Here is a 26,029-nt window from a genome sequence, read left to right on the forward strand (position 1 = left end):
TAAAGCGTATTAGCAGCACAAACAGGAAAATATGTAAAATCCCGCCTCCCTGTGACAGCTGACTAAAGATCCCAGGTGGACATAAGTGGACCTGCAGGTTTGTTCTGAGCTTACTGTCTCACCTGCCCGTCTCACCTGTCTGACTCTCAGGAGAAGAGGATTGCGAGTCTTGACGCAGCGAACACTCGTCTGATGGCGGCTCTAACTCAGCTGAAGGAGCGTTATGCCGTGACATCACAGAGGAACGGCCTGTCTCCGAGCAACACGTCATCGCTGCAGATCACCGAGAACGGAGAGTTCCGCAACTCTGGCAACTGCTGAGCTCTAACTGGCTGTACTGCAAGGAGAGGGAGGTGCTTAGCCTTACGAGGCCCATAGAGGCGGGGCTAACCCATAGACTTTTACAGATGAACCTCTGACCTTAATCCAACTCATTTCCTGTTTTTGTTTTGCACGTTTTCTCTTTGAACTAGTTAGAGTATGACATCATATCCCGTTTACATTTTGGTAATTCCTGTTACGAATCAGAAAAACTGTCCCGAAACCAAAATGGACATTTTATGACAAGACATGAAGCAACCCCACCTGTACGTGGCTCCAGGCTGGAGGAACATATTTATTGTTTTAGACGCTTTGACTTTCGATTGTATTTTAAAGGAACAGTCCGACCTTTGTGTCCGAGCTGCCTCACGGAAACTTCCTCATCCCGGTTAGCCTAGCTTAGCACAAAGACTAGAAGCAGCACCACAACTCCAAGTGATTGTGTTGGCCCCTCAGGGCTTCCGTAGCTTTGAATATTTTGGTCACATGGGCGAGGCGTGGGAGAGTTAGAGATGCTAGTTTGTTGTTTCAGAGAATTCTGATTTTAATGTAAACACCAGATTTTATTGTAAAGCGGTCCAAACTTTAAATTGTGATGAATAGTTTGTGAACACGTGCACACTCAGACTGTCTCTGCTGTGCTCACTGTGGCTTCTGTCTCCGTGTTTATGTTTCCTCTTATTGTTATTTATCCACGTTGGTACTTATAGAGACGCTCCAATAAACTAATACACCGTCTACCTACTCATCACACACAGAGACGTGCATGTCGATAAAAAGCTTTTATTCATGCAGACAGCTCAAAGGTCAATGGTAAACAGGAAGTGAGGTCACAGGGCCTGGAGATAGCGCTGGAGTGGGCTAATGGACCAGTATTCGTACTCCCAGCCCAGAAACCAGCCGGTGAAGGTTGGCGGTTCGAATCCCTGCTTCACCGTCACGATGGGGGTTCGAGGGTCACGATTGGCTGGGTCACTCTCGATGTAGCGCTCAGCTGCAGGGAAAAAAAAAAAAGTTTTATTTCAAACGCCTCAAAAGTTACGAGTTTAGACTTTAAATTACAACTGAACCGATCCTTCGAGATATTAGACGAGTTCAGAGCAGAGGACATCGGACACACTGCCAGGTAACGCCCACTTTAGCCTCCTGTCGGTCTCACCTGATGTCACCGCCCGAGTCTTCTCCTCCTCCTGAGCTTCGTTTCCAATCCAAACGAACACCTGCAGCAGGACGCAGGACGTGAGGACACCGAAGAGATGCAGACATCTTTAACTGTATGAACAGAAGGAGACGCCCACCTGGTCCCAGGTATCCAAGATCATGACATCATCAGGAGCGAGATCATCCTGCGTCAGCTCACCTGGAACTGCATCTACCTGAAACACAGATTCACCTGTGAAGATTTGTTTAGCACCGAGCCTGGTCACCAACATTCAGCCTCTTCCACAGCGCGTCTTTGTCCCGCACTCCTCCCCTCACCCCCAGCCAGTGACAGCAGACGGCCGGCCCTCTGCTTTTCTGTTTTATTGTCTTTACTTTACAGTCTAAAGTGTATTTAGGCAACTATTGTTGTGATTTTGTGCACTGTAATTAAAACTGAATTGAAAGAGGATATAATAAAGTCTAGCCTCCAGGTGTCTCTGGATTTAGAAGTTAGTTTCAGTTTCCACCTGAAGCTGAAACTATCGAGCTGATTGTTGACTGATTAATCTTGTATAAATGAAACTGGCTTTGCTAGAACTTTGTAGTAAACGATGATGGTGACGTTGGCCTTGCTCCTGGAGAACCAATCATGTGACGAGCTGACAGACCTTGAAATTTCCAGTCTTGTTGGAGCAGGCAAACAGCCGGGGAGGATGAGCTTCCATCTGGTTCTTCAGCCGAGCAGACCGACAGTAGTCCTGCTGCCCCCCCAGCGTATCCCAGAATCCATCTGTAACCGTGGATGGTCAGTTTATGGTTCTAGTATGTGCACATTGGTAAATATTTCACCTGTCTTCCCCACCTTGCTCCTCCCCCTCGTCCAGAAGGGTGGGGGTCACATGCAGGATCTCAGCCAGCTGCTCGGCTCCCTTCAGTTCGTCTGGGTTGCTTCTACTGCCTTTCCACATCCAGGATCCAGAGGGCAAAACCAGGAGGAAAACATCGTTGGAGTTCAGACGGGAGGAGGACGGCTCCACCTGACAAGAGCAGAGGAGTCAGGCTCCACCTGGACTAACCAATGCAGGCTCAGACAACGTGACAGTCGCAAGGCGCGAAGATCTGAACCAAAACCTTTTGGACCAAAATATTCCTGAGCTAAAACTAAAGTTCTGGACTCAAATGCTGAGCCCTCAGAGTTCTCTGGACTCAAAGTCTATCAACCAGAAGTCTGGGACGTTCTTTGAACCAAAGGAACTTTGATTTTCTGGATTAAAACTCTAAAAGGAAAGAACCTGTCTTCACTGGGCTCCAGTTCTCGCCTCACCTCCACAGTTCTGGTGTTTCCTGCTGGATTGGCTCTTATCTGGAACAGGCGAGTGTCTGCAGCTTCTGATTGGCCGTTCTCTCTAGAAGTCCCGCCCTTGTACACCACCAGTGGTTTGTCGCCAAACAGACTCATGAGGTGGGCGGGCTCTTTTCCTTGAATGACCCGCACCTGCACACAGGTAAGAGTAAGAGCCTTTCCTGCTCAGAGGGTTGGGTTAACAGACTGGGCTCAGCGTTCCCAGCTGGTTTACCTGGACAGCACTTCCTTCCAGCTCATCATCCACCTCAACAGCCAAGAAGGCCGATGCCGCAACCTCGTCCTGGGTAGACTCCGCTCCCTGCCTATAGAGGGAATAAAAACATCTACATTAGAAGCAAGTTTTCCAGCACTAGATGGCACCCTGCTGTGGAGAGACATGACCGAGGATCCCAGCACGCATGCAGCGCCTCACCACATGTAGATGATCTGACCGCTTCGGTCGCCGTGCTGGTAGCGATACAGGATGATATAACTGTCTCCTCCATAGAACTGACCGTAGGACGCCGAGTCCACGGGAACCTTCTCCGAGCCTTCGACCCTCCAAATCTGTGACAGAGACTGACTTGTTTGTAAAGCCTGGCGGCTCTGCGGCCACGGACGTCACAGCTTTCAAAAGGAGATTGCTTTTTAAAATCAAAAACCCAAAAGTTGGAAAACAATTAAAATATCACCTCGTGTAAGTGAAGTCACTGACTTACATGTTTGAGTTTGTATCGAGATCCTGAGAAACACATGTCCAATCCAAACAGAGGCGCGTGTAACCTGCCTCTGTTACACATGAACATTCAAAATTTAACGAGCCAATCAGAGTGCTTCATGTGACCAAGGCTGACACCAGCCTGTTTTTGCTGCGTGTGACGAACTCTTATGTTTTGCCTTCGTCCTGCTCAGTGACAGGAAGGTCCTGAGTCCTTTCTGTGTAGATCATAGGTGTCAAACTCTGGCCCGCGGGCAAAATTTGGCCCGCAGCCTATTTACATTTGGCCCGCGAAGCCATACCAAATTACTATTAGAGCTGGCCTACTGGTATTATACAGCTTATCTATATATTTTAGTATTAAGCTTTGCTTGTTCCATATTCAGTTTTTCAGCAAAACGTGTTTGAGTCCATAAGAAAAGATTCATTCTTATATCTGGAGGAATAAATATATTTCAATAAATATTAACGTTAGCCCTCGACTTTGTTCCAGTTTTGAATTTTGGCCCACTGTGTATTTGAGTTTGACACCCCTGGTGTAGACAGTAATGAGTGCAGCCGGGTGATAATCTAGTGTGTCTGACTTACATGCAAATGTTTTATCAGCACACCTGTGAACACAGCTGCTAACTCTCCTGGCACCAATGGAGACTGTTTTCCATCAGAGAGGAGGGATGATGTGGCGTTCAAGCTTTCAGCTCGGTTAGTCTGCTGGAGTACGAGTACGACTGGAGGAAGAAAAACGGCCACATTTCCATTCGGTTCAGTTTTTTCCCCAAATAGTGCCCTCAAGGCACTTCGCTGTGAAGCTGTGTGAACGTCACAAGTGCCATATTTTCACAGAGACGTCTCAGTTAGAAAACAGGAGACACTACAGGTGAACGCATCATCTGCAATCTCCGTCATCTTTGAGGTTTTATGACATTTGAAATTTGCAAATGAGGTCTCACTATGTGAAATGTGCACTTTGGATCATATCTCTCCAGCTTGAAAGAAAACCTGCTGTGACACAATCTGAAGGTCGACCAGTGTGAGGGGAAAACCACCAAAAGAGGCACAACTGTGTGTGGACAGTTTCACATGCATTTGTTTCACCTTTCAGTGCACAGATTTGGTGGAGGATATTTAAATGAATGAAACAACCAATGATGGTAGCTGCTGGTAATGGGTGATCATCGCTTTGGCTCAATCCTGCATGTTTACAGCCTGATACGTTTGTTCTTCAGTAATATTAGTGCTAGTTCTGTCATAATGTGGCTGTCAGGGAGGCGTGACAGTTACTTTGTACTGTACTTCAAACCCTGTTGATGGGCGCTCAGTCATCCAGGTAAGGAAACAGGCTGGTTCTGCTCATCTGAACGTTTTCAGTGCGAGAAACGTTTCATCATCATCATCATCATCATCATCATCAGGTGACTCCTTCAGTCTCAGCTGACTGCAGGTTTCTACCTTACTGTCTGTGATCAGTGGTCATGACAGTCTGCACATTAATGATCATAAACTGACCTCACCATTGTTAGTCATTGGTGCTAGTTTCAGTCATTGTGCAGATGTCCTGTTTATAATGTTGAAACCTGCAGTCAGCTGACACTGAAGGAGGAGGAGGGGGAGGGTGAGGATTATTTTCTCCCACTGAAAACGTCCAGCTGAGCAGAACCAGCCTTTCGGGTACTTCAAACCGTGCTGGTGAGCAGGGCACGTTACAGGTTTCTGCTTGTTCAGCGTCAGTCCACAGAGAAAGAGCACCAAAAGCCTGCTCATGCATCATTGCTCAGCACACACAGAGCTCTGCGACATCACATGTTATGCTTTACGAGGTGGTCTTTGCTTCTCCCCGGTATCAGCTCGATTAAATACAAACAGAACACAGCGAAGAGTCAGAAAGGCGTTATGAAGCGGTAGATGGTCGCCGATTTTCTGAGAGTCCTTTCTTCTGCAGCAGCGATGTGTGCCTGCACACACAGGTGACAGAGGTGGGCGGGTGGATCAGTCAGCTGCAGGTGAGCCAGCCTTACAGTGAGGTCAGTCACACGCTGGAGCTTTACTGCCCCGGGTTTCGTCAGTCAGGAGCCTCTCAGCTTGTCGTTGTTGAGCTGAAACCTGCAGATGTTACTCAGGGCTGAAAACCTGCCCTGAGTAACATCATGCTTGTCAGGTGACCGTGTACCTGAGCTGCCGACATTCAGGTGTTCTCACCTGTTTTTCTCCGTCCCCGCAGTCGACCATGCCATACTGCGCCGCCATGCCTTCTGATTGGTGGAGCGTAGATGCATCAAACGGCACCTGTCCAATCACAGGAGTCAGCTTTGGTCTGGCTCGGCACAGTTTAGTCCTGGAAGCTGATTGGCTTACCTTTTCCATCTTTGCAATCTTGTTGGACACGTAGGCGGTTCCCATGCCGACCGTGTCACTGGGGCCCCTCCAGTCCTTAAAGAACTGTTTGAAGAGTGGCCCCTCCCCGTGCTCAGGAAGGACCTGGACCTGGGGGGCGGGAACACAGGTAGGACAGGAAAATCGGATCACCTGTTTCCTGATGCAGCTCATCTCAGGTGAGACTGTAAGTGTGTGTGTGTGTGTGTGTGTGTGTGTGTGTGTGTGTGTGTGTGTGTGTGTGTGTGTGTGTGTGTGTCTCTACCCGTGTGAAACTGGGGTAGTTCATCTTTGAGATGAACGACTCTGCGGTGTTCAGGACAGCGTGACGCTCCTCCGAGTTTGCATCTTTACCTGCATACACGCACGCACGCCGTTAATTTGGACCAGCAGGTGTTACATTCTGTTCAGTCTCATCCAGACAGGTGACCTCCGGACGTTCAGTTTATTCACAGGTGGAAAAACGAGCGCTCCCTCTCCATGACCAGTTCCCGGCCTGTCAGATGGGTCTTGCTGGTTTCACACCTGTTGTGCTCACCTTTCCAGATGAAGATGTGTCCGTTGGCTCCGTTGTCAAGAATGAAACACTCGCTGGACACCAAAGTATTCTGGGAGAACGGGCTCTCCTCGGCCACCACAGTGACCTCCAGGTCTCCGCCTGCATTCGACACCTGAGACGAGTCACGTGTAAATCTTCAGACATCATGGGCAGCCACGGAGAGCTGATTGGATGACGATCCAGGTGAGAAACACCAGAGTTTGTTACCTTGTAGAGACGAGCCGCTTTCCTGTTGGAGGCATCTGTCTCGGCGTCGTCAGCCTGAGACTCGGAAAGCTCCGGCTTCTCCCCGAGAACCTGAACACAACAGAGAGCAGTGAAAGGTCAGCTGAACGTCCCATCATGCACTGCAGCTTGAACAGCAGAACAGTTTCTGTATCAGGCTGTAAATGTGCCTATTGTGCCTCACTGCTGCTTCTGCTGGACGCCAGAAGAACTGAGCTGTGGTGCGTTTCTGTACTGCTAAGGAGTCTGTGATGAAATCATTACACACGATTTGCATACCTCTACCATCTTCTCTGGCTCCACCCCTTCATCGCAGACCTGGAGCTCAGCCCGCCCGCACCTCTCATTGTCACGGATACCCTTAGACATCTGTCGAAGATTTAATTAATCAGGTATTCTGCTTTGTGACGTCATAAAATGATGACGTAATTAGGTGATGTCAGTACTCACCATGGTTGCCTTCAGCTTCTCAAAGTGGTTGCTGTGGGAACCAGACCACTGAATCATTTCCTGTAGAGAAAAACAGGTTTACAGCTGTACCACCCTCTCTCACCTGTCCCGCCCCTGCCTCACCTGTCCCAGGTCCAGAATGAAGCTATCTGACTGGTTGAAGCTGTCCCAACTGACAGGAACCTCTGTCGCCCTGACAGCGCGCCGACCTCTGACATGCAGCAGTCGCTTAACATCACCAACATCACTGGTCACCACGTGCTTGAACCCTGAGGCCACGCCCCCTTTCTGTATCCAGACAGGCAGGAAGTGATGTCATTTAGAATGAGCTCATTAATGATCACAGAATCAGCGTAAGTACACATAGTAATTAGGGGTGCAACGATACACAAAATTCACGGTTCAATACAAAAAAAAAAAAAAAAAAAAAGTTCATGCCTTTTTAATTTGCCATTTATTAAAATTATAAATATATATTTTAACTCAAATGTGCAGTTTTTAAATTTAATGTTGCTGAAACAACAAAGTAATAAAATAATAAATCTGATGGAGAAATCCCTCATCTTTGGAAAAGAGAGTTTATTAGAATCAGAATCAGAAAGGGGTTTATTGCCAAATGTTGAGCAGGTTTACAACATTAGGAAATTGCTGCGGTGCTTCAGTGCAAACATAGTGTCATAAGATATAAAAATAAGAATAAGAATTAAAAGTGCTACGTAGAAAGATATATACATTAGTGCAGGTGGTGATCAGTGCCAAACATGGAATGATGCAGTGACACAGCGTAGGGTCATGTGATAGTGGCGGGGACAGTCATATGGTTATTGTTCATGTGTCCAACAGCAGAGGGGAAGAAACTGTTCTTATGGCGAGAGGTTCTGGTGCGAATGGACCGGAGCCTCCTGCCTGAGGGGAGCAGGTCAAACAGACTGTGTCCAGGGTGAGAAGGGTCAGCTGAGATCCGAGCTGCATGCCGCAATGTCCTGGAGGTGTACAGGTCCTGCAGGGATGGGAGTCTGCAGCCAATCACCTTCTCAGCAGAGCGCACAACACGCTGCAGTCTCTGTTTGTCCCTGATAGTGGCTCCAGCGTACCACACGGTGATGGAGGAGGTGAGGATGGACTCGATGATAGCAGTGTAGAACTGCATCATCGTCCGTGTTGGCAGGTTGAATTTCTTCAGCTGCCTCAGGAAGTACATCCTCTGCTGGGCTTTCTTGATGACGGAGGTGATGGTGGGCTCCCACTTCAGGTCCTGGGTGATGGTGGTACCCAGGAAGCGGAATGAGTCCACAGAGGTGATGGGGGTGTCAGTCAGGATGATGGGGGGGGAATGGGGCTGTGTGCTTCCTGAAGTCCACAATAATCTCCACTGTCTTCTGGGCATTCAGCACCAGGTTGTTGTGGCTGCACCAGGACACCAGACGTTCAACCTCCCTCCTGTAGGCAGACTCATCCCCGTCCGAGATGAGTCCAATAACGGTGGTGTCATCTGCAAACTCGATTAGCTTGACAGACTGGTGGGTGGAGGTGCAGCAGTTGGTGTACAGGGAGAAGAGCAGAGGAGAAAGAACACAGCCCTGAGGGGAGCCGGTGCTGATGGTCCGGGAGTCCGAGACATTCTTTCCCAGCCTCACATGCTGCTTCCTGTCCGTCAGGAAGTCAGTGATCCACCGGCAGATGGGATCAGGCACAGTCATCTGGGAAAGCTTGCCTCGGAGATGGTCTGGAAGGATGGTGTTGAAGGCAGAGCTGAAGTCCACAAACAGGATCCTGGCGTAGGTTCCTGGGGAGTCCAGATGCTGCAGGATGAAGTGTAGGGCCATGTTGATGGCGTCATCTACAGACCTGTTGGCTCTATATGCAAACTGCAGGGGGTCCAGGAGGGGGGCCGTGAGGGTCTTGAGATGGGAGAAAACTAGGCGCTCAAATGACTTCATGACCACAGATGTCAGAGCCACGGGTCTGTAGTCATTTAGTCCAGTGATCCTAGGTTTCTTGGGGACAGGGATTATGGTAGAGGACTTGAAGCAGGCAGGCACATGACATGCCTGCAGTGAAGAGTTGAAAATGCCAGAAAACACTGGGGCCAGCTCGTTTGCACAGTGTCTGAGGGTGGCAGGAGACACACCGTCTGGGCCGGGAGCTTTCCGAGCATTCAGACTCCTAAACTGCTTCCTCACATCTGCTTCATGAATATGAAGAGTTGTGGTGGGAGGAGGTGGTGTGAAATCCTCTTTTGTGTGGGGTGAGGAGGGGGGTGTTGTAGGTGAACGGTTTGAAGGTGGTGATGGCTCTATGGAGGGGGGAGAGGTGGGGGAATGAGTGTCCAAAGTGTCTCTATTGTTGGGGCCGTTGGAGGTGTGAAGGCTGCCTGATGGCTCGTCAAAACGGCAGTAGAAGTCGTTTAGGGTGTTGGCTAAGAGCAAGTCGTCAGTGGAGTGGGGGGTTTTAGGCTTGTAGTTGGTGATATTCCTAAAACCTTTCCACACAGAGGCCGAGTCATTCTCTGAGATCTGCTGCTGCATCTTCTCAGAGTGCTGATGTTTAGCAATGTCCACTTCTTTAGTGAACCTGTACTTGGCCTCTCTGTAGCAGTCCCTGTCTCCGCTTCTGAACGCCTTTCTCTTTTCCAGCCACAGCTTTTTGAGTTTAGGAGTAAACCAGGGTTTGTCATTGTTATAACTCACCCTGGTGCGTGATGGCACAATGCTGTCCTCACAGAAGTGGATATAGGAGGTGACAGTGTCCGTAAACTCGTCCAAGCTGTTAGAAGCAGCCTTCATTGTGTCCCAGTCTGTGGTCTCCAAACACGTGCGAAGCTCCTCCACAGCCTCGTTGCTCCACAGTTTTTTTGTCCTCACGACAGGTTTGGAGAGCTTCAGCCTCTGTCTGTACGCGGGGATTAGGTGGATCATGGCGTGGTCAGAGAGTCCGAGTGAAGCGCGCGGCACCGCGCGATAGGCCCCGCTGATCGTGCTGTAGCAGTGGTCTAATGTCCTCTCTGGTCGGGCATTTAATATACTGCTTGTATTTGGGAAGCTCATGGCTCAGATTGGCTTTGTTAAAGTCCCCAAGAGCAATGATGAGAGAGTCCGGGTATGTCCGCTCCATGTGGAGAATCTGCTCCGCGAGTGCGCCCTGAGCTGCCTGCGCATCCGCGTCTGGCGGGATGTAAACAGCGGCCAGGATGAATGAAGCAAACTCCCGCGGAGAATAAAACGGTTTGCAGTGAATAAAAAGGTATTCCAGAGAGGGAGAGCAGTGCTGAGCAATCACTGTCACATCTGTGCACCAGCCACTATTGATGTAGAAGCAGACCCCTCCACCTTTGGACTTACCGGATAGAGCGGCCTGCCGGTCCACGCGCAGCAGATGGAAGCCCTCCAGCTTTAGCGCGCTGTCCGGGATGTCCTCACAGAGCCACGTCTCCGTAAAACATAAGACACAGGAGGAGGCAAGGTCTCTGTTCATGCTTCTCATCAGGGCAAGTTCGTTGACCTTATTCCCGAGTGAGCGTACATTAGAAAGGAAGATCCCAGGAAGAGCCGTTCGCAGTCCGCGTCTCCTCAAACGCACGAGTGCGCCGGCTCGCTTTCCTCTCTTTCGGCGTCTCGCTTTCCTGGTCAGAGTCTGCAGTAAATCTGCCGCAGATGCGACAAATATTGGAAATAAATCCACAGGCGTTGTGGTCCTGTAGTTAAGGAGCTCTTCTCTGGTGTAAGAGTATCCAGAGGAGTGCCCAGACACAGAAGAAATGCACAAAAACAAAACAAAAGTAACGCACTGGAGCACCAGGGCATCCATACGCGGCGCCATCTTGGTTCACAAGAACAGAGAAATGGCTCTTTCCAAAATAAAAGCTATACTATACGCTTCTTCTGGGCTATATTCTCAGCAGCATATTAAACATATCAGGTCCCCATAAGGAGAATCCTGTGCTAACGGCTGTCTAAATGACTCGGGTAAAGTTTGTAGCATGCGTGCTTGTTGTTTTTGTCTGCTTCCACTTGTCTTTGCACTAGGATGATGTCGGAGTAAATGTGCAGTCATATTCGTTGTGTTCCCACTAGTGCTTTCAGCGTTAATCTGAAATGACGTTAACGTCACAACACAGCAAATCTCCGTTAACGAGCTACCGCGGATCACCCCGTGCTTGGGGCTGGACGGCCAACACGTTAACGAGCTAACTGCGCTAACGCACTAGTTCCCACCCATGTAATTGAGCATTGCGTGGCACATCCGACATACTGTTTTACTTTAGTCCATGACGCACTTACCTTCAGGGTCATGCTTCACATGAAAACCAAAATAGTTCCAAACGCCAGATCTGAATGAGGGTGGGGGAGGTTCAATTTGCCATGTTGCAAGGAGAGCTTAACTTCTGTCTGCTAGCTTGCCCTGCGCTCAGTGAATCTGCGTTCGACTACTCCGCCTAGGCTGCACTGTCGAGCGCAGATCCACTGAGCGCTCAACACAGACAGCATCCTCAGAAGGAAAGTTGATAAAATAAATTAAAGATTTTGTATTGTTCATACATATGCGTACCGAACTGAAAGCACTGTATCGAACGGTTCAATATCGATACGAATATCGTTGCACCCCTAGTAGTAATAGTAGTACTTGTGTTGTAGTTACCATGTATGTGAGACCAGATTTGAAGTACCCGATGAAGGTACCAGACTCGTAGCCCTGTACTTCGCGGTACTGGACCGGCGCCCCCTGCAGGAAGTCGTCCATCTGAACAGTGAGAATAGCCGCCGCTCCGCTCTCATCCTGAGAACACGCTGAACCTGTGAGACAGTCGGCCAATCAGAGAGCAGAACAGCTGGTCAGCTGCAACCACCACCAAGTACTGCAGTATCACGAGTCACAGTGCTACACCACTTCCCGTTTGCATTTATTTCGACTGTCACTACGACATGTTCTCCAGCAGTATTAGTGGCAGTAGTATCGGTACGTGAAATACTGCAGTACCCTGCCAGTAGTGCAGGTCGTACTGCAAGGCACCGCTGCGGTTGCTCGTGCTCTTCAGGATCAGGTACGCATCGCCGATGTAGAACCGGCCATACAGGCTCTCAGGAACAGGAACCAGCTCCATGTTCTCCACCCGCCACACCTGAAGCCCCGCCTCCTTCCCTGCACGCTCAAACTCTGAATGGGATACCATGATGTCACCTACAAGGGGCGGAGCCACAGAAAAGAAAACAGTCCAACCTGAAAACGTTTCACTGAAAGGGGCGTGGCAGAAGCATTAACGAGTGGCGTGTATGTAATCCCCACCCACAATATCAGATTTACTTACTCTGGCTAACCCTAAGTCATGAAAACATTAAAATCAGTCACAGGACAACAAACAGGTGTGTGCTGTAGCCCAATCAAAATCAAAAACACACGTAAAGCTCAGAGCTGTTGGATGATGAATTTCACAGCAGCTCCCATAGCACAGCTGTGTGTGTGTGTGTCGTATTAACAGCGTTGTGTTCCTCTTGCAGTAGCTGGTTCATTGTGTGCACTTCCTTTTTCACAGGGCGAGGTTGACACACACAAACACACACCTGTGACAATTCTGACACACCTGCAAACATGAGCTAACACACCTGACAGCTCACAGGTCATCCAACCCTGAGGCTGTATGAAAACATCTATCAAGTTTCAACCTGTTCAGGTTGCATCAACACACACAGTTGGTTTTGACATGCATGTTTTAGCATGGTGTGTGTGTGTGTGTCTCACCTCTGCGGCATTCACAGAAACAGTAAGTGAAGGTTTTCTATATTTAAACATTTGAAATCAAGAAGTTTAAAAGCAGGAAGAGGAAAACCCGACAGACAGCGAATGCCTCCTCACTGATCACAGGTAACACAGAGGAAACACACCTGAGCAGTTACTGAGAAGCAAGACTGACTGTGGAAAGGAAAGATGAGGATGACGAGGAGGATGAAGAGCTTCTGCGGAAAAACAAACATCACCTTGATGACAGGCTCGAAATGATGTCACAGAAACTCACCTGAAACAGAGGAACTCACCTGGACGTTCTCACTGAGCTCCACCTGAGTCTCTGACAGAAGAGGGCGGGGCTGCAGCGCCTTTTACCTAGGAAGCCCCTCCCTCACCTCACCTGTGACGATGCAAATGCTCAGACCAGCTGAGCGTCCCTCTGATGCTGTCCGTGCGGCTCCAGGTGCAATTAGTTTGTTTTAGTCTTCTGCATATTTCTACATGTTTTCATACAGAAATGAACAGAATGCATTAGAAGCGTGTCTCTGGTTGATCCACATGTGACCTGTGACGAAATCGGAATTCAAACTACTCAAAAACTTTATTTATAACTAAACATATTTTATTTACGATGCTGCGGTTCACACAATAATCAGTGATTCCTTAAAATTTCGTATTTAACTGAAAGTTCACGTCAGACTGTCTGACTGATAGAGGCAGGTCATCATGCTTTCTAACACTGACTTTAATGCTGAACTTTTTTAGAATTAATTTGATTACTAAAACTAATTAAAGCCGACGACTCTCGAATTGATTGTTTTTAACTATTATTGAAGCGCTTATTCTGAAATCTCAGCATACGTTACGTTGACGGCCTTGTCTTATTGTGAAAGTTCCGATCGGATGTGTTTACGTGGAGGTTTCCGTTTGACACGGAGCGCTCAGCTGTTAGCACAGCTGGTCGACATGTCGCAGAAAACCGGGAATAAACGGGAATAATCGGGCTGACGGTCGGCTGGGGTCGCTCGGTTTAGGCGGGAAAATGGAGACGTTCGGCAGGTTCACGAGCATGCTGCTGCACGCGCTGGAGACGGTGAGTTAGCAGTTAGTTAGCTGCTGTTAGCTCCGTGAAAAGTTGGACAAAGTTAGTCACTAGGATGAGCTGTTTGTCACTGCTGACCGTAACCAATCTGCTGTCACCGAAACGTAAACACAGAAGCTAACAGGTGCTAACGTTAGCTTCAGAGTACTCCAGGTGTTTACCTGCTGGAGATAGGTTTGTGTCAGGGCTCAGGAACTCGCACAGGTAGAGACAGGACAGACAGGTATGTGTGCCAGCTGTTACTGTACTTCACTGTCACCTAATGAGTATACCAGTAAAGCTTTTTGAAATTAATTAAAACCAGCTTTATAAATAAACCTAGTGAACTGATCGAGACAGGTGACCTGGTCAGGACATGAAGTTCTACAGCTGCTGGAACCAAAACAGAAGCTGCTGTGCTCAGAGCTGTGATGTCAGCCGCCGTGGGAGGGGCTGACAGGAGCTCACTTGTAATTGGCTGAATCAGCTAACAAGTTCTGATCTATATCGGAACCAGGCCGTTTGAAGGCAAAGCAACCAGTGAGTACAGAGAACATGAAGGCACCGATCAGCTTTATGGATCTGTACTCAGCTAGTTTAGGTCAGGGCTGATGAAGCACTCTGATTGGTTCCCTGGCTTGATGCATGCTTAATGATCCAGGTAAAGAAATGCCCCCCAAAATTTGTCTTCATCTGGACGTAGCGTTTCAGTGGGAGAAACGTTTTGTCCGGGTGACTTCTTCAGTCTCAGCTGACATGTGTTTGCTCTTGGAACTGTGTCTTCATTCCACATGTTTCACATACAAGGTGCTCCAGGTAGAAACATGGGTGTGCCATGGGTTCCCCAGTTTCACCCAGTGTGTCCAACTTGTACATGGAAGAAGTGGAACACAGGGCTTTGCTGTCCTACCCTGGAACACCACCAAGGTCTTGGTTAGCCTTCCTGGACTGTGAGATCTCCATCCATAATGGGGGACAACAGCTGAGACACAGTTTTTCTAAACACCCCATCTCTGTGGCTTTTTTTGGACTTCCTGTCTGTTAAGTATTCTTAAACTCATTTTGACTCCGCCTCACATCTCACCTGTCTGTCAGAGGGAGCCCACGGTGGAGCTGTTTGACTCGTTTGTCGATCACTGGAAATCAATCACCAATTATTATATCGATACGACAGGTGAGGCTCTTTAACCTGCAGCTAGTTGTTACCACAGCCACACAACCAGCCAATTGAATTCCTCTGCTCTGTGTGTGTGTGTGTGTGTGTGTGTGTGTGTGTGTGTGTGTGTGTAGATGACAGTCGTCCTGTCAGACAGACGGACATCCCCTGGCATCTCAGACAGATGTTGGACATCCTGGTGTACGAGGAGAAGCAGCAGGTGCGTCAGTGTGACTCAGAGCTGTATTGATCAGCATATCCATCAGAGTATTGAATGTCCTGTCTGTATTGATCAGGCCGTGGAGGACACAGGAGCCTGTATGGAGTACCTGCTGCAGCACAAGCTGTTGGAGACTCTGTGCACACTGGGGAAGGCTCAGGTAACGGTGCTGCACACTCACTGATACAGTGAAAGCTGCAGGCTAGGATGATGATGATGATCCTGCTCTTCAGTCATAAATGTTCAGGTTGATGAGGTCACTTCCTGTCTGAAAGGCTAGCGTGCCCATCTTAGAGGAACAGCTCGCTGTTTACTTCCTGTTTTAGTACCTGGCACTGAGACTGAGCTGCGTGGTCAGGTTTTATGGCCTGTAGCGTTAGGAGCTCACAGCTCTGATTGGTGGATCTTTCCTGTGTAACCCACAGACTGTATATGAACGATGGAAGCAGACATTGTGACATCAGCTGGTGAAGTCCTGATTTAGAGCTCAGAGATCAGGTTTTACAGCAAGAATAGTCTGCTTTACAAAGACTGCAGCTTTAGTCCGAAGCAGCCATTGTTTGTTTACAGTCTGTAGGAACACCTGTCTCCAGGTGAGGGTCTCTGTGCTGAATCCAGTTTTAGCTTCAGAGCAGAAACGCGGTGAACTGTGAGCTAACACTGTAACTCTTCTGTCCTCTCTCAGTATCCTCCAGGGATGTTCCAGCAGGTGCTCCTCTTCTTCTCCAAGCTCCTGTCTCAGGTGCAGAAGCCTCTGCTGCAGCTGGTGAACGTCTACAGACCTGTGCAGGTAAACCAGGTGGAACATCTACAGCACACTGCAGAGGCTCATCTGTGCCTGTCAGTCCTGTGTGTGTCTGCAGGTGTTGTCAGTCCTCACACGGCTTACAGTGACACGCACACAGCAGGAAGTTTAGGTTACAGACAGTGTAGTGAGGTCGTCAGAGCGTAGGCAGGTGAGACACTCCACCTGAGCACAGCACAGAGGAAACAAGGCAGCGTTTTATCTCTCAGCCACCTGGGGGACAGCCCGCAGGGGACAGACCTGAAGCCTGGACACCTGAGGACACCTAAGGACACTGATGCTGCTAAGCTCAAGCTGCTTATTTTTATTTAAATCTTCCCAATAAAGCTAACCGTTCTTCACTTTCTCTCTACCACTGCCTGTGCTGATGATGTCACTATGTGCTCCGCCCCATAGAAGCTGATTTGCCTCTGTGCGCTTCCTGGTTCCCAGACTGAAAAGGAGGAAGCTCAGTTCCTATTGGTCGTCTGCTCCAGAGTGAAGCAGGATCCCCACACGCTCAGATACGTCTTACAGGTAACCTCAGAAGGTCTTAGGTCCACTTCCTGTCACGTGATGTGAGCTCATTATCACATGACTGTTATCTTTGTTTTCAGCTTCCAGACCAACCAGTAAGCAGTACACTGAGCTCTGACCAATCAGAGAGCAGCATGCAGGCATCCAGTCGGGGGACAGATCCTCCGCTGCCCTGCGGCCCCATCCAATCAGAGAGCTGTCTGCTGAGGGCCCTGCTGGGTCTCACTAAGAGCCAGGTCAGTAACCCGAACATCTCGCGGTGCATTCAGGTGCCGTCTGAATAACTGGAAAATGAAAGATGGCAGAAAGTTTTGACGAGCAGAGACGTCAGCACGCAGCACTGTGAGCTCTGACCAATCGCAGTCGGCGGCAGCGACCCTGTGTGTTGCACTAACGACGGACCGCTTCATCACTGTCCCTTCACAGAGCACCTCAGTGTGTCTGAAGGCCCACGAGAGCCTCCTGCTGCTCTGCGGGCTGCAGGCTGGGTTCTCAGGGGAGCTGCTGAGCACTCACACCCAGCTGGGAGAGCTGCTGGCTGTGAGGCTGCAGGACCTCTACTCCCTGCTGCCTATGGAGGACGCTGCAGAGCTGCAGAGCTGGCCTCACACGCCCTGGAGGTAAGAACACACACGCGCACACACACACACAGTAGTGCACGATGCAGTACTGCAGACTGGTGTACTGCAGCATTTCCTCTTCCCCTCAGCTCTCAGTTCTCTCACCTCAGCACTGACCCCAGCTCACAGTCTGTGGGTCACATGATCAATTTCTTCTGCTGGCTGGACTTCCTGGATCACCTGATGAGACAGGCACCACAGGTAATACTACCATGACAGGTACACAGCTGCTAGTAATGCTAATAATGCTCAGGGATGCCAGTGCTTTGTGGGTAGCTGCTGCCATGCTGTCCACGCAAAATGTAAACAGAGAAACCAACAGGTGATACGGAGGAAGACTCGTCTAAATGAGCTCCTGCAAAGGTGCGCACATCCAACAGGTTCAAGCTCACACTCGGGTGTGCGCGACTGTGACGAGCTCTTCAGTTTTTCCTGCGTGCCGCTAAACAGAGCGATGAATTTCTCCTGCAGCATCCAGGGTGCGAACGACTCGCCGTGCTGCTCACACTCATGACCTGAGCAATCTTTGGACCGTCTCAGGTCCTCCAGGTGTGACGCTCTCCTGGCAGGGACCATGACCGTGGGCTCGCTGTGGGCCGACTGTGAGCCGACTGTGGAAGAGGCCGGTCTTTGGGTTGTAGCCTCACATTACACAGCTCACTGTCTGTGGGCAGAAAGCTTTAGTGTCATGTGACCAAAGGATGCTGCCAGTCTGCAGGCTCTTTCTCCGTGTTGTCCTCGCCGTGTGTCAAAGGCTGTAAACAGGTAAATGTTCGCGAGCTCACCTGCACCGTCAGCACGTCCTTTGAGACGTCCTCTGTCCAGCTGATAGTCCGCTCACACCGCGCTGCTACAGCAGCCCGCTGTTTTTTTTAATGAACATTCTAACAAATGTAATTATGCCAGATTGGGCTTATTTCCATCTGCAGACCCTCTGGCAGGCTGCTGTTACACACACGTTAGGAAAAACATACAGAGACACTTTTTAGTGGTCATGTGACAAGGACAAAAAACGTGATCACATCATATTAGAACAAACAATGACAACAAGAATGCACAACAGAGGACAGTATAGAGAACGGAAACACATCAGTTATATTGCACAGTGTTGCACATGCCCTGACTGTGCTGATATTGCACTCACACATTACACTAATAGTTGTTTCCCTTTTTGTAATACACTAACTAGGGCTGCTCGATTAATCGAATTTTAATCACGATTACGATCTGGGCTTTCAACGATCATTAAAAATGACTGAGCCGATTATTAGCCCCTCCCTCGTGCTTTACTCTCGCGCTGCTCCGTGTGGCAAATCGAGCGCACCTCTCTGCATTTCGAACACGCGTCACAACAATTAAGAGCAGCGGTTCCCAACCTTTTTTGTGCCACGGACCGGTTTATGCCCGACAATATTTTCACGGACCGGCCTTTAAGGTGTCGCGGATAAATACAACAAAATAAAACTAGTACCGGTACCGAAAAAAAGATTTATTCATAACACACGTGAAAAGACCCAGGAAAACCGAGTTAACGATAAAAACGCTAACAAAATAACGCTGAAAACCGATAAAAACCCTGAAAACCAGACATTTCACACCTGAGCCTCAACTCTCGCGGCCCGGTACCAAACGACTCACGGACCGGTACCGGTCCGAGGCCCGGGGGTTGGGGACCGCTGATTAAGAGGACCCGAGGGAAGCTCGGAAAGCTAAGCAGAAGTTATTTGGAGAGGAGAGTGACTGCCGTTGGTTGAAAAGAGAGGTAAAAAAAACTTCAGTGGTTGGAAACATTATGGGTTCAGTCAGACGTGGATCAAGTAGACACAGTGTGTAAACTTTGCTACAGTGTCGTAGCTGCACCACAGAGCAACACTGCAAAGTTCACTAAACATAGATGTTTACATTCTTCATTTGTTTCTTATATTGCAAACATTTGCACTATTATCAGTATTTGCACTATTTTATATTATTTTTTGACAATCTTTAAAGTCATTATTCAACACATTGTTATTGTTAAATAAATATCGTCAAATAATCGAGATCTCAATTTCAGTGAAAATAATCGTGATTATCATTTTTGCCATAATCGAGCAGCCCTAACACTAACTCTTTTTCACGTCCAATATGAAGCATGATTACTAACCATGATCACATGTTATTGTGTCCCTCAGCCGCCCTTTAAGTGACTCTTACAGAGAGGGAAACTTTCCCTCGCTAGCAAAGGAAGACTATTCCAGAAGCTCACTCCCTGATATGACAGAGCATCTGTGAAAAGGTCTAAATGCAGATTCACAATCCCCTCTCACAGTGGCTCGGGTCAGTCGAGGCAACACTGCTAGACTTTTCAATAAAATCACTCATTGGTGGAGGCGCCAGACCATGTATAACTTTGTAAATTACCAATATGATTCAATATATCTATCTCTCTATCTATATCTCTCTATATAAATTCAATATGAGCCAGTGTCATAGAGTGCAGCAATGTAGTCGCTGCTGTGTCTGTTAATGATGTGCGGATATGTCTAAAGTTCTGTATGTTAACATTTACAGTTTTCACTACATTGTTTGTGTTCTTTAAAAGGATCATTTTGAGTCTAGCAGCACTCCCAAATACTTAAATTCCTCAACAATAATTAGTTCTTGTGCACCCAAGCGAACTTTCACTGCAGCCACGGTTGTTATAGTTTTACTAAAGATCACTGATACGGTCTTTTTAACATTAAGGCACAGACATGAGTCATTCCGCCATTTTTGTAAATCATGTAATGCCAATGAAAGCTGATGGGCTGCATCATCAGCTGTTTGGCTTGTGTAACAATTACCGTATCATCAGCATAAATAATTGTCTACATTTTTGCACACACTGAGCAAGTCATAGGGTGAACATAACCGGGGGCCTAGAATTGAACTGAGGGATGCCTCGTGTACAGTGAAGATGGGGTGACTTACTATTCTTTATTTGCACATATTGGGCAATGTCCTCGATTTAACTTTCACAGTAAACACAGCTTCTACCTGCGTCTGCTCCATCGCCAGCTCGTGTTAACCACGGTCCCATGATGCGTCGAGCTGATGATGTCATGATCCTCAGCGCTGTAGTACAGCTGATGGTTCCCAAAGGCTGCTTCTGTTCATCTGGACGTAGAAAAGGTTTCATCATCAGCTGACTGCAGGTCTCCAACCTCGTAAGCAGGACATCTGCACAATAGCTGACACGAGCAGCACTGGTGAACAGCGGGCTGTGAGCTCAGTTTATGATCATTAGCATAAACAGGTGTGTGTGTGTGTGTGTGTGTGTGTGTGTGTGTGTGTGTGTGTGTGTGTGAGAGATCATCAATCAGTGGTTGTTGCTACGTTGTTGCCAGATGAACAGAACCAACTCGTTTCCGTGCCTGGGTGATTGCATCAAGATACATTTGATAGTGCTAATGCTAACACTGCTGCTAAGCTATTGCTAATGCTAACAAAACCATCTAATCTCCACTCACACCTCACTGTGTGTGTGTGTGTGTGTGTCTGCAGGTGTTGTCAGTGAAGTTGGCTGTGTGTGTTCATCAGCTCTGGTTGGTGGAGCTTCTTCAGCCTCAGCTGTTGGACACGTGAGTCCTTCATCATCCATCGTCATCCTCCTCACAGGAAGTGGGGGTCCTATCAGATCTTAGGTGTGTGTTTGTGTGTGTTTAGGTGTGAGCAGGTGGTGCTGGGCTCCACCTCCGTCCTCTGTGCCACTGTCAGGCTCGTCCAGTCCTCATCTCTGCTGGATCAGCTCGTCCACTTCCTGCTGCGGAGCGACGCCGCTCAGCCGCTGCTGCGCCGCTGCGACCACATCTCTGACCAGGTGAGAGCACGCCCACTCGAGCTGAGACCTGCAGCTAGCTAGAGTGCAGAGACGGGAAGCATAGAAACGACTGTGTGTCCTCAGATCAGCATGGTGTCGCTCTGTCTGGTGGAGGAGCTGCTCCAGAAGCCTCACAGGGACGTGTTGGACGTGCTGGTGCTGAGTTTCCTGCACACTCAAAGTTACCTGAGTCCACCTGCCTCGGCACAGGAGGAGCGGCAGACGGAGAGTGGCGAGGACAGCGAGTAGGTGCTTCATGTGTGGCGGGTTGGCCTGTGTCTTAGCTGTCCGCGGCTGATGATGCGTTTCCTGTGTATCAGAGACCCAGAGGACGACCCCTTCTTTTCCGACAGCCTGACCTTCTCAGACAGTCCCCACCCCCCTCCGCCTCCTCCACCCGGACCCCAGACAGCTGATGATGTCATCAACAGGTAACGCACCTGAAGCTGCGCTGCACAGAGAGTAACGAGTTAACCCGAGGAACAAAACACGACTGTGTGTGTGTGTGTGTGTGTGTGTGTGTGTGTGTGTGTGTGTGTGTGTGTAGTTTCCTGTGTTTGGTTCCTGTTCAGGTGCGGTCGTCTCAGCTGCTGCAGGAAGGAGGATACGAGACGTACGTCCACGACGCTCACACACTGGTCAGAAGAGACACACACACACACACACACACACACACACACACACACACACACACACACACACACACACAGCTGTCACTGGTCTCTGACCCTACAGTCAAACCCTGTCTGACTCCTCCCATTTCCTCAGGTGACCGAGTGTCAGGCTCTCTCGCTGTCCTGGGATTGGCCGCTTACTCCCCCCCCTCTTTCCCTGTCGTCAGGTAAAGACTCCGCCTCCTTCTTTGAAGGTCACCTGCTAAAAGTTCTCTTTGACCGTCTGGGACGCCTCTTGGAGCAGGTACACAGACACACACCTGTGCCCTGCGTGGTTCCCCCTGGCTCACCTGTGCAGGTGATGACGATGATGTCGTGTGTTTGCAGCCGTACGAGTTGAACCTGCAGCTGACGGCTGTTCTCTCCAGGCTGTCGGCGTTCAGCCACCCTCTGCTGCACGAGTACCTGCTCAACCCCTACATACACCTGTCTCAGTCCTCCAGGTCACTCTTCTCTGTCCTCATCAGGGTGAGACACGTTCTCCAGAGGAGGGCGGGGCCATGCATTTGTTTTTAAGTTAGGGCATGTCTGTTTTATCACCTGTGTGTGTGCCAGGTGATGGGAGAGCTGATGCAGAGGATCCAGCAGGTCTCTAACCTGAGCGAGCGACTGCTGAACACCAGGAGAGCGCTGCTGGGCCTGCCGCACGACCCCGGGTAACTACCTGCTGTAACGCCTCACTCCAGCCACGCCTGGCGCCGTAAACACACTTACCAGGGCTGCAGCGACTCATCGAGTGACTCGATTATAAAATGTCTCTGCACAAATTCTTCTTTGATGCTTGTTTAATGTGTTAATGACGGAAACACGAGCGTTTCGAGTGAAAGCTGCTGCAGTAGAAACGAGGCGGGAAGAGCATAGAGGCGGAGCCGTTAGGGAGACGGTAGCGTGACAGGAAACATGGTGTCCACCATTAGAACCTTGACTGGGAAAGAGCTGCAGGAGTCGGAGCCTCAACAAACCGTGATGTGAAGTAGGCTCCACCCACCACCGCTTGTGTCATACACACACACACACAGCTCTCCAGATAATCTGAGGCATGTTTTAACCCCACAGTTCGCTCCAGGCTGACGGCAGCCGTCACGTTTTACATGGAAGTGTACAGGCGTGAGTCTAGAGGGGGGTGCGAGGAGCCCTAGATTTATTACAAGGCTTTGAAATGATATTAAAAACTGTTTCAAGTGCTTACAAATAAGAAGTTTTCTCTCTTTGTGTGTTTATTATCGCTCATTAATAAGACAAAAATGTTCTTACTCGGTGATCAGTAGCTGCAGCCCTGTGCAGTCTGCCGTCATACTCCAGACTCCACCTGTACTGAACTCAGCTGTTTTGACTGTGAGCGCTGCTGGTCCTGTGTTCACCTGAGTTCTCCTGTGGGTGTGTCCACAGACTGGATCACCTGACCCTGCTCAAAGGAGTCATCGTCCTCGAGGAGTTCTGCAAGGAGCTTGCTGCCATCGCCTTCGTCAAGCTGCCCCAGGACCAGGACTGAGTCACCTGGAACTTTGGATTACAGATCAACATGTAAACATTGGCTCACCTGCTGCAGGTGCACCTGGGAGGAAGAAGCAGATTCAGAGTCCTCAAGTGTTTTTTGTTTTTTTTTCTTTTTTTTAAGTTCTTCTTGTATAGCGAAAAACTGGCCGATGTCTTGGTGCCGTTTCTGAGGCGACCTGAACACCTCGGCGTCACTCTGCGTTTGATTGGTCAGCACGTTTATTTATGGTTTTAGTCTTTAGCTGATTTTAAACAAACAGGAAGTGGTGTCAGAGTCCAGTTTTGAATGTGTCACATGTCAGTGAGACGTTCCCATTGGACGATCACATGGAGTGATGTCAGCACGTTACACTTAGAAACTGCGATTAAACACACTGTCAAAGTGAGCAATGCCTGTCATGTGACATGTCAGTGAATCTCATTGACTGTGTGGGCGCGGTTTGATGAATGGAGCCAGGGTTAATGAGCCGTCTGATTGGCTGAACACGCATTTAAATACAGAGAAACCCTCATGGGGCCGAGTCCTCATTCATCATTAGCCCCGCCCTAAATGTTGTCAATCACCGTGCAACCATGTTGCTTAGTTTCTGGTGAAAGAGAGAAACTGTTTATCAGCTTCACTGGATGAAACTTTACTGCCTGATGGACTTCCTGCTGCTTTCACATGGCAAGTGTCACATCGAAGTCACTCCTCCCTTTGGCGGGAACACCTGTCCACATACTTTTGGTCCACTGAGCAAACACTATGAAAAAGCTTTGTATAATTGATGATGATGATGATGAAGAGTTTCATGTGTGAGACAATAAAAGTGCTGACAGCCGTCTGTCGTGGTGTCCTTGAAAGATCCTGCCCTGTGTATGTTAGTGGAGAACTTGAAGAGCCTGCTGGACAAGAGTCCCTGTGTTGGAGCTGTATTTTTAGATCTGAAGAAGGCTTTCGACTCTGTAAACCATCAGATATTGTTGTCCAGATGGACTCGGTTTAATATCTCCAGTCAGGCTCTTCAGTGGTTTGCCTCATATCTCTCACACAGGAAACAGTGTGTGGTGTTGGACGGGTTTAAATCTCCATATTTAGACTGTGATACAGGGGTTCCTCAAGGATCCGTTCTTGGGCCCTTATTGTTCTCTCTTTTTATAAAAAACTTACCTGAAGTCTTTCCAAATATATTTGCTCAAATGTATGCGGATGATGCAGTTATATATATACACAAGCAAATAGTGTCCAGCAGGTGGCAAAAGATCTTACAGCTGCTTTAGCATTAATGCAGAGCTGGCTGGAGGACTCATGCCTAATGTTGAACACCTCAGAAACTGTCTGTATGTATTTTTCAAAACGCCCCTGAAACTTGAAGCAGTCAAACATATTCCTGGATGGAGCAGAGCTTGAATTAGCTCCAGAATTTAAATATCTTGGGGTCATTCTAGACCCAACATTATCCTTCAAGTGTCACATAAATAAAGTGTCCCAGGTACTTAAATTTAATAATCGAAATTTTAATCATATACGTAATAATTTAAATATGAATGTTGCAAAAACTTATTTTTACTCAATGATCATCTCTCATATGCACTATTGTTTGACGTCCTGGTCACTTGCTTGTCCAACAACACTTAAAACTATTGAAAACATTTATAAAAGACGTTTAAAACTACTTGACAAAAAACTGACTTTCCACCACCAAAAACAAAAATTACTGAACTTCAATAACTTAGTGAAACTTAAAAGAGTGTGTTTAATATATAAAGTCTTACACTCCCTTGCTCCACCACCACTGAAGCAGTTCATTAGGCGTAAAGAAAGCTCAGACAGGACCACGAGCTGCAACCCACAGAGACGTGTTTATACCCCACAGACGGACAGCATTATGTCTATTATGTCTATTTTTTTATGTTTTATGGACAACAGATGGAAATATAATAATCTGGTATGTTTACATACATTGTAATTTTTTTTACATGTATGTTCATTAACATGCACTGTCCTAAATAACAATAAAATAAAATCTGATTGGCTCCCTGTATCCATAATCAGTAAGTAATGTGTTTCATCATCAGAGCTGCTCCTGCTGATCGTTATTGATCAGTTTTGGTTTCATTGAACAGATCATCTGCAGCGCCCCTATCGTCCCACCGGGGAACTGCAAACTGCTGCAGGTAGTACAGGACGTCAGGCCTGGTTCTTTCACAGTAAAAGTACAGCAGTCTGAACGTGTTGTTAAATATACGTAAAAATCCTGACACAAATCCAAAAATCTGAATCTGTGACAAGAAAAGTCTGTAAACTGACAATGACAGCGAGGCAAGCAAAGGTAAGAAGCAGAGCACGTGTCACTTCCTGTCATGTCTGCAGCTCGTTGTTTCCACTAATGTGTCGTTCGCTCAGTTGAAGAAAACCCAGCGTTGAGAGGCAAAGTCACACCTGGACAGGTGCCTCAGAGAAATCAGCAGGGGGCGATATAACCCCAACCCAGCCTGCAGTAATACTGGCCAATCAGAAGCCTGAAAAAGAAGCTCAGCGTGCACACCTTTGATCACACAAAATCTGTTCTAGTTCATTGTCAGAGAGCTAGCCTGGGTTTACCACCCACAGAGGTGCGAACAGCGCCTCCAGTGGGTTTTAGTCTCTGCAGCAATCCCTGCGAGCGCCCCTACTCCAGTCGGACACGTTATGAGACAACACTGATGATCAAACCTGAAAATCTGTACCAGGTAAATGATCTGACAGAAGAACAAGCAGAGTATCGTTAATCTGGTGATTTGTGACCGA

The 26,029-nt window shown here is 48.4% G+C and overlaps 3 protein-coding genes across 9 annotated transcripts in view; 2 read left to right on the top strand and 1 right to left on the bottom strand.

Annotated features, from left to right (window-relative positions):
- The window catches only part of dab2ipa (DAB2 interacting protein a), a 30,818-nt gene extending 29,483 nt beyond the window's left edge, over window positions 1-1,335 (top strand). The window contains exon 20 of the mRNA XM_040046627.1: window positions 151-1,335. Coding sequence (XP_039902561.1) covers window positions 151-321 — 171 coding nt within the window. The 3' untranslated portion in view covers window positions 322-1,335. The remainder of the gene's footprint in view (window positions 1-150) is intronic.
- On the bottom strand, window positions 1,089-13,099 carry LOC120743100 (gelsolin-like). 4 transcript variants are annotated; one of them, XM_040046631.1, is made up of 19 exons: window positions 13,011-13,099; window positions 12,109-12,309; window positions 11,770-11,924; window positions 7,255-7,419; window positions 7,132-7,191; window positions 6,961-7,050; window positions 6,664-6,753; window positions 6,436-6,568; window positions 6,163-6,251; window positions 5,880-6,002; window positions 5,724-5,810; window positions 3,243-3,388; window positions 3,042-3,132; window positions 2,789-2,959; window positions 2,327-2,501; window positions 2,133-2,254; window positions 1,620-1,697; window positions 1,481-1,541; window positions 1,089-1,315 (listed from the first exon to the last, which is right to left on the bottom strand). In XM_040046631.1, the coding sequence occupies exons 2-19, from the start codon at window positions 12,299-12,301 to the stop codon at window positions 1,152-1,154; spliced, it is 2,193 nt and encodes a 730-aa protein (XP_039902565.1). In that variant the 5' UTR covers window positions 12,302-12,309; window positions 13,011-13,099; the 3' UTR covers window positions 1,089-1,151. The 4 variants fall into 4 exon arrangements, with proteins under 4 accessions (XP_039902565.1, XP_039902566.1, XP_039902564.1 ...); XM_040046632.1 differs by having other exon boundaries at window positions 3,243-3,376; window positions 5,880-6,008; XM_040046630.1 differs by having other exon boundaries at window positions 5,880-6,008.
- Window positions 13,100-13,231: 132 nt separating this feature from the next.
- fhip2b (FHF complex subunit HOOK interacting protein 2B) lies at window positions 13,232-24,083 on the top strand. 4 transcript variants are annotated; one of them, XM_040046638.1, is made up of 19 exons: window positions 13,835-13,945; window positions 15,029-15,107; window positions 15,224-15,309; window positions 15,386-15,469; window positions 15,995-16,099; window positions 16,511-16,630; window positions 16,711-16,716; window positions 16,747-16,866; window positions 17,057-17,250; window positions 17,340-17,451; window positions 20,773-20,849; window positions 20,935-21,088; window positions 21,173-21,333; window positions 21,409-21,519; window positions 21,636-21,726; window positions 21,857-22,006; window positions 22,090-22,230; window positions 22,318-22,418; window positions 23,152-24,083. In XM_040046638.1, exons 1-19 carry the CDS (start codon window positions 13,895-13,897, stop codon window positions 23,252-23,254), a joined length of 2,046 nt encoding a protein of 681 aa, XP_039902572.1. In that variant the 5' UTR covers window positions 13,835-13,894; the 3' UTR covers window positions 23,255-24,083. The 4 variants fall into 4 exon arrangements, with proteins under 4 accessions (XP_039902571.1, XP_039902572.1, XP_039902570.1 ...); XM_040046637.1 differs by lacking the exon at window positions 13,835-13,945 and adding an exon at window positions 13,232-13,315 and having other exon boundaries at window positions 16,711-16,866; XM_040046636.1 differs by having other exon boundaries at window positions 16,711-16,866.
- The last annotated feature ends 1,946 nt before the right edge of the window (window positions 24,084-26,029 follow it).

Source organism: Simochromis diagramma, unplaced genomic scaffold (assembly GCF_900408965.1).
Source record: "Simochromis diagramma unplaced genomic scaffold, fSimDia1.1 OVJJ01000038.1, whole genome shotgun sequence".
Taxonomy (NCBI): domain Eukaryota; kingdom Metazoa; phylum Chordata; class Actinopteri; order Cichliformes; family Cichlidae; genus Simochromis; species Simochromis diagramma.

What these genes read in the sequence shown, in the direction of transcription:
- LOC120743100 (XM_040046630.1), bottom strand. Translation starts at nt 12,301, where the DNA reads ATGGTATCCCATTCAGAGTTTGAGCGTGCAGGGAAGGAGGCGGGGCTT. An exon ending in AGAAGCTGAAGGCAACCATG is followed by an intron (nt 7,051 to 7,131) that starts GTGAGTACTGAC and finishes AATCTTCGACAG; the next exon opens with ATGTCTAAGGGTATCCGTGA. An exon ending in AGATTGCAAAGATGGAAAAG is followed by an intron (nt 5,811 to 5,879) that starts GTAAGCCAATCA and finishes GTGATTGGACAG; the next exon opens with GTGCCGTTTGATGCATCTAC.
- fhip2b (XM_040046636.1), top strand. Translation starts at nt 13,895, where the DNA reads ATGGAGACGTTCGGCAGGTTCACGAGCATGCTGCTGCACGCGCTGGAG. An exon ending in ACGTCTACAGACCTGTGCAG is followed by an intron (nt 16,100 to 16,510) that starts GTAAACCAGGTG and finishes TCCGCCCCATAG; the next exon opens with AAGCTGATTTGCCTCTGTGC. An exon ending in TCCACGACGCTCACACACTG is followed by an intron (nt 21,727 to 21,856) that starts GTCAGAAGAGAC and finishes CCATTTCCTCAG; the next exon opens with GTGACCGAGTGTCAGGCTCT.